Here is a 6,788-nt window from a genome sequence, read left to right as displayed (position 1 = left end):
TGAAAACTACAAAATACCAACGAAAGAAATCAAAGAATATCTAAATAAATGGAAAGCTATACTATGTTCATGGACTGGAAGACTCAACATTTGTTAAGATGTCAGTTTCCCCAAATAGCTGTATAGATTCAGCACAATCCCAGCCAGACTCCCAGCAGGACTTTCTTGTAGCTGTCTGCAAGCTGATTCTAAAACTCACACACACAGACAAAGGAAGCACAATGGCCAACATTTGCAAAAGAACAAATTTAGAGGGCCCACACGACCTGATTTCATGACTTGCTCTAAAGCCACAGAAATCAAGACTGCATGTTTTTGTCAGAGTCAGACATGTAGACAATGGAACTGAGTAGACAGTCAAGAAATAGCCCCACACCGATATGAGCAAGTGATTTTGGACCAAAGTTCAAGGGCAATTCCATGCAGAGAAGGCAGTCTTTTTAACAAGTGGTGCTAGGACAATTAGACATCTGTAGGCAAGAAAAATCAATCTGTTAATCAATCAATCACCTCAGCTGATTCCTGACACATAAAACACATACAAAAATTAACTCAAATACAGTTAGGAGAATGAACAGACAAGCTACAGTCTGGGAGGAAACACTTTCAAGTTACATACCTGACGCACACACCCCATTTTAGTGTGCAATGACATGTCATTGTGGGTTTCATTGTCATATTCCTGACCACTAAGGATGTTGAGTACTTTCTCAAATGCGAATCGACCATTAGGATACCCTCTTTAGTAACGTGCCTGATTCAAGAACTTTGCTTTTGCTGATATGGGACTGTCTATCTTGTTGATCTCACAGAGCTCTTCATATATTCTGGATTGGCATTCTTTATCAGAGATCTGGATTGCCTACACCCTTTCCCAGTCTGGTTTGCCTTCTCATTCTCTTTTTGTTTTTTTAACTAGTTTCTTTTTTCTTTCTTTTTTTTAATTTGAGGTAACTCCAAATTGCTTTTATTTATTAGTTACTTATTTATTTAGAGAGGGGGGGTAGGTAGGTTTACTTTTTATTTGTTTTGGGAGGAGGTACTAGGGGTTGAACTCAGGACCCTGTGCATGGTAAGCACATGCTCTACCACCTGAGCTATACCCTCGCCTACTGCCTTTTCACCCTTAACGATGGCATGTCTGGGGACCGGGAGAGAGATTCCAGGCAGATTGGAGGCTAGGCTGGACTCATCACTTGGCACCCACCCCAAGATTACAGAGGCACCCCTGCCTTGGACTTCCGTCCTGTGAGAGAAGCTTCCTGCCCCCGGCACCAGTATTGAGTTCTCTCGCTGCCTGCCCCTTTACTGATGCACATGAAAGGGACTGAGGGGCTGAATGCACTCTGGACCTAGGGGCCTGTCCACAGCACGTCCTGCACACATCTTTCTCATCAGACCTCATGTGATATTGCCACTTATAAGTATCATTACAACATCTATCCTTTCTCTTAATTTTTTTTTGGAGGGGAGGTAATTAGGGTTAGCTATTTATTTTTTGGAGGAGGTACTGGGGATGGAACCCGGGACCCTGTGCGTGCTGAGGATGCGTGCTGCCACTGAGCTGCACCCTCCCCCGATCCTTTCTCTTGACTGCACACACCATCCTTGTTTTCTCTTTGCTGGACACATTGTCAGGCCATCTGGTTGTCCCCTGTGTCCCTGGCGTCTTTGAAATCAGGATCCTTGTTTCCTGCAACACCTCTGTGTTTCAGGTCCATCCTGAGTTTTCTGCCCCCCCCCCACGGTGGAGGGAGTCACCAAGGAAAATGAGGGGCTAGGATGTGAATTAGATGGTCCCGCTGAGGGGTGCAGCTACCTGGCCCACTTCTTGGCCCCTTCCGTGACCAGACTCCGGGCTGCAAATGAAAACCCTTGCTGTGCGTTTTCCTTGTATGTTCTTTCTGGGCAGTTTGATAACCTGAGAGAGGACGGTCTGGGCTGACCGCTCTGCCAGCTCCCAGTGTCCCGTGGATCTGTCCGACCATGCAGCTTTACCCGCGCGGGTCTGGGGCCCTGATCCCCCAGCCCCTCACGCCCCCACAGTCACCTGTGGGCAGGTGGGGGTGACGGGCCCCTGGGGGCCCCAAGCGCAGCCCTGGGAGGGCGGGAGCACCACACCCAGTGCCCCAGGGAGGCCCCAGGTCTCGTGAGTCTGTGGGAGACGGGGGTGCAGGGTGAGAGGCTTCTCATTTGGGCCTTTTCTTTTCTCTGTGAAGGTAAAACACGTCTAAAGAGCACAGATAAACCCCCTGTGGGCTTATGGCAGCCTTTCCTCCAGTCACGGCCTTTCTGGCTCTGTGAGGGGAGCACTACCTTCCAGGTTTAGAGGGGCGCACAGCTGACTCAGGGTCTCAGGCTGGGAGGCGATGGAGCCAGGATTCGGGTGGGCCACTCAGCTGCTGGCGGGGACAGAGGTTCAGGCAATGGCCCAGGGTGGAGAGTGACTGAGTGTGGTCCCTATGGGTGGAGAGGCTGCTTTGCGGGATGGGGTGCAGGGCCGGGGGCTGGGATCTGCAGTCATTGCAGGGGGATGTGAATGGGCCCGAGAGGTCGGGCCAGGTTGGGTGTTGAGGGTGAAGGGGTGAAAGAGCACCCAGCTAGCACCACCGGTCATCACAGAGCCCCGGAGGGAGCCTGCAGGAGGGCCTAGGGCTTAGGTCGCTCAGCGCCTGGTGGAACTGGCCTGAGAAGGATGTTCTCCCCACGCCACGTGAACGGAGTGGAGTGAGAAACAGCCTCACCGCGCCTCGAGGGCCTCCAGGAGTGTCCTTGAGGAGGAGGCGCCCGGCTTGGGTCCACGCAGGGAGCCGGGTTCTCTGGGGCCGGGTGGGATGGCACTGGCATGCGTGCCCGAGGGTCTCAGAGGCGTGGGCCGGCCGACCTTCCATCCCTGTCGACCTTCCATCCCTGTCGCATTCTCGGGGAGCCGACCCGCGGACCCGCGTCCCCAGCCGAAGCCTTCTCTGCACGGAGCATTGCTGGGCCCGTCCATGCCAAGCACCTCGCTTAACTCGGATCTCTTTGGGCCACTGGGTTTGTCCACCTGCCCTTCTCTCGGGGCGCATAAGTCCAAGACGGGCAGAGGCTGGGCGCACCTTAGCACGCCCCGGGGTCCACCGAGCCGGGCGGGGCCGGACGGGACTAAAGCCGGGCTGGGCGTGCCCGAGGGGCGGGGCTCCGGGTTCCCGACCTGGGCACTGTCCGCAGTGCTGAGCGCCCGCCGGGGCGCGCGGGGCGGTGCGCCATGGGGAACCGCAGCTACGCGGACGCGGCCGGGCTGCTCGCGGGTGGCGGGCCGGGCACGGGCGGCGGCGTGGAGAACCCGGGGGCCGCGGCGGCGCTGGCGGGGGGCGTGCTGCTCATCGGCGCGGTGCTGGCGGGGAACACGCTCGTGTGCGTGAGCGTGGCGGCCGAGCGCGCCCTGCAGACGCCCACCAACTACTTCATCGTGAGCCTGGCGGCCGCCGACCTCCTACTCGCCCTGCTCGTGCTGCCCCTCTTCGTCTACTCCGAGGTGAGCCCGCGCCACGACCGCACGCCACCCCTCACCTGCTCCCTGTGCCCTGTCCCAGTCCACACCGAGGACCCGGCGCGACCCTGACGCTTGGCCTCTCGGGAACCTTGAGCTGGGCACTGCGCCTGGTCTCAGGACAACCGGAGCCTCCGTTCTCTCCGAAGCCCGCTCCCCTCTCCCATCTCGCTGCCGTCTGTCTGCTTTGCTGTCTGTCCGCCTCCCTCTTCTGACCCCTCTTCTCCCTCCCTGTCTTGGTGTCCACTACGCAAGAGATGCTTCTGACCTTCAAGCCAGAGACCCCAGAAACAGATGACTTTGACAGTCCAGCCATCCACCCACCCTCCTCCGCTGGGCTCCACTCCCTCAGGGGAGCCAGCTGGACAGACGAGCAGATTCAGGCTCAGCCCCAACCCGGCTCCCCTGGGGCACAAAGACACACACATCACTGCACTAGGTCACAGCCAAGCACGACCAAACACACGCACACCAGCAAGCCTCACAGGAGGAGACCCTCACTCACGCAGACTCGTCCCACAGAGGAAAGGACGCTCAGCTGCCGGCGGCTGCAGGGCAGTGAGCGAGTACAGGTGGAAGGAGGGGACACCTGGGCCTGACAGCAGGACTGAGGAGAGGGGCAGGTGTGGGGCCCAGGAGCCTCCACCCCCAGGTCAGGCTGGGCCCCTGGACGGCTCTGCGTGGCGCCAGTCCTGTGTGCTGCAGTCAGGGCAGAGAAAAGCTGCTTAGGGCTGAGTTGGGGACACAGTGTCCTGGGCTGTGGGGGAGGGGAGGCTAGCTTTTTCCTACGGTTGCCACGGTGAGTCTGGGCAGGGCTGGGGCAGAGGCTAGCAGGACAAGGACACGCATGACCTGCCACTCCCTACAGACAGACGTCACAGTGACGGCTCTTAAGCTCCTAATCGTCCCAAATCAGCAGGAGGGGATTTAGAAGGGGGGTGGCTGTCTGCTCCTTTGCCCTTGGTGGGAGTGCTAGGTGCCACACGGCTGACTTTATATCTCGTAAGTCATTTGTCCTCAGGATGAACACGTGGGTGCATTCATCACCCCTATTTTACGGATGGGGGGACAGAAGTGAAATGACTTCTCCAGAGTCCCAGAGCAGTGACAGAGTTTCAGTAGACAGGCGACTCTGAGCTGTCTGCTGAGGGGAGAAGGGGTGCTGGGCTCCCGCTCCAGGTGGAGGGTCCCCACCTGCACAGGGAAGGGCCTCACAGTACCCTGAGCCCCACACAATGAGAGACGACAGTCCTCAGGTGGCTACGCCCCCAGGATCCTCCTGCCCCCAAGGCCTTTCTCAGTTCTGACAGAAAGGAAGGGTAGTCCTCTTGGTGCCCATCTGGTGGGGGGTAGTGTGCCTCTGGCTGTCTGCCCTTCCCCTCACCCCTGGATGTTCAGCCCTGTTCTGCTCCCCCAGGACAGTGGGGTTCAGAAAGACAGCTCAGGCAGCGTGGCTGGGGGGACGTCAGCGGTCTTGATCTATTGTCTCTGAGGGGGCCCCCACCTGCGGCCCAGGTCCAGGGTGGCGTGTGGTTGCTGAGTCCCGGCCTCTGCGACGCGCTCATGGCCATGGACGTCATGCTGTGCACTGCCTCCATCTTCAACCTGTGCGCCATCAGCGTGGACAGGTAGGCCGCCATCCACTGGCCTATCCCCCGCCTCCCTATCTGCCCGCCTTCACCGTGCTCCCCGCAGGTTCGTGGCCGTGGCGGTGCCCCTGCACTACAACCGCCAGAGCCACGGGGGCCGCCAGCTGCTGCTCATCGGTGCCACGTGGGTGCTGTCGGCGGCTGTGGCGGCGCCTGTGCTGTGCGGCCTCAACGACGCACGGGGCCGCCATCCCGCCGTGTGCCGCCTGGAGAACCGCGACTACGTGGTCTACTCATCCGTGTGCTCCTTCTTCCTGCCCTGCCCGCTCATGCTGCTGCTCTACTGGGCCACGTTTCGCGGCCTCCGGCGCTGGGAGGCAGCCCGCCGCGCCAAGCTGCACGACCGTGCTCCCCGCCGGCCCAGCGGCCCCGGCCCGCCGACCCAGGATGCCCCCGCACCCTCTGATGCCATCCCACCCCCTGACGCCATTCCAGTCCCCGACACCATCCCGCCTCCCGATGCCATCCCACCCACCGACTCCATCCCACCCCCGGAGTCCATCCAGCCCCCCGACAGTGTCCCGGCCCCTGATTCTGATTCCATCCGGGTCCCCGACGACGCCAACTGGGTCCCTGACGACGCCAACCGGGTCCCTGACGTTACCACACCCCCTGGCACCAACCTGCCCCCTGTCTCCATCCCCACCCCTGGCTCCACCACGGCCGAGCCCCAGCCGCAGGCCTACAGGAGACGAGCCAAGATCACGGGCCGGGAGCGCAAGGCTATGAGAGTCCTGCCCGTGGTGGTCGGTGGGTACCGGTCCCAGGGCTGTGGGCGGAGGGGCAGACGGCAGAGCCCAAGGTGTGAGGCAGCGCCCAGGGCCAGCAGCACTGGGACTCGCTCAAGGCGCCCCCAACCCCTCCCCCAGGGGCCTTCCTGGTGTGTTGGACACCCTTCTTTGTCGTGCACATCACACGGGCGCTATGTCCCACGTGCGCCGTGTCCCCGAGGCTGGTCAGCGCGGTCACCTGGCTGGGCTACGTCAACAGCGCCCTCAACCCCGTCATCTACACCATCTTCAACGCCGAGTTCCGCAACGTCTTTCGCAAGACTCTGCGCCTCTGCTGCTGAGCAGACGCCCACCCGCCGCAGTTCCCCTGCCAGGACCCAGCCTTGCCTGGGGCTTTGTAGGCGGAGTTAAACAGATCCCAAACACCAGCTGGGAAGGCTTCTGGCGGCAGGGCAGAGCAGGGCAGTGAGGCAGGGAGGAGGAGCCTTTACCCCTGGTGGAGCCCAAGCCTGCACTGACCACCCACCATGGCCAGTTAACCCTCCCTCTCTCCCTTCCTCCCTCCTTCCTCCCTCCCATCCCTCCCTCCTTCTTCCCCGCTCCCTCCCTCCTTCCTTCCTTCCTTCCCAGGAAGCCCAGAAAACAGACCCCACAGAGCCAGGTCCTGGCTCTGGCCCTGGGGTGGGTGGGGAGGCTCCGCCCAAGGAGAAGTCTGGGGCACAGGGGAAGCCCTTGCCTGGAAACGCTGTCCCCAGCTCACACCCTTCTCTTACGCGCTCCCTCCCCCATACACCCTGCCTGCTGCAGCCCACCCCGACCCTGACGCCTCCTCCCCGCATCCCAGCGGGCCCCGCTCCACCATCCCGGCGCCACAGC

The 6,788-nt window shown here is 60.3% G+C and overlaps 1 protein-coding gene across 1 annotated transcript; it reads left to right on the top strand.

The window, feature by feature from the left end:
- The first annotated feature begins 3,247 nt into the window (after positions 1-3,247).
- Positions 3,248-6,391, top strand: DRD4 (dopamine receptor D4). Its single transcript, XM_072970881.1, has 5 exons — positions 3,248-3,517; positions 5,048-5,160; positions 5,228-5,813; positions 5,856-5,931; positions 6,051-6,391. Exons 1-5 carry the CDS (start codon positions 3,248-3,250, stop codon positions 6,251-6,253), a joined length of 1,248 nt encoding a protein of 415 aa, XP_072826982.1. The 3' UTR covers positions 6,254-6,391.
- Positions 6,392-6,788: the final 397 nt, after the last annotated feature.

This window comes from Vicugna pacos, chromosome 10, assembly GCF_048564905.1.
Source record: "Vicugna pacos chromosome 10, VicPac4, whole genome shotgun sequence".
In the NCBI taxonomy this organism is placed as follows: domain Eukaryota; kingdom Metazoa; phylum Chordata; class Mammalia; order Artiodactyla; family Camelidae; genus Vicugna; species Vicugna pacos.
Note: the sequence above shows the minus strand (reverse complement) of the source record. Positions and strands in the feature narration are given on the sequence as shown.

Excerpts from the sequence above, each read along its gene's own strand:
- DRD4 (XM_072970881.1), top strand. The coding sequence starts at position 3,248 with ATGGGGAACCGCAGCTACGCGGACGCGGCCGGGCTGCTCGCGGGTGGC. Across the intron at positions 5,814-5,855 it reads CTGGCACCAACCTGCCCCCT|CCGCAGGCCTACAGGAGACG; the intron begins GTCTCCATCCCC and ends GCCGAGCCCCAG. Across the intron at positions 5,932-6,050 it reads AGTCCTGCCCGTGGTGGTCG|GGGCCTTCCTGGTGTGTTGG; the intron begins GTGGGTACCGGT and ends CCCCTCCCCCAG.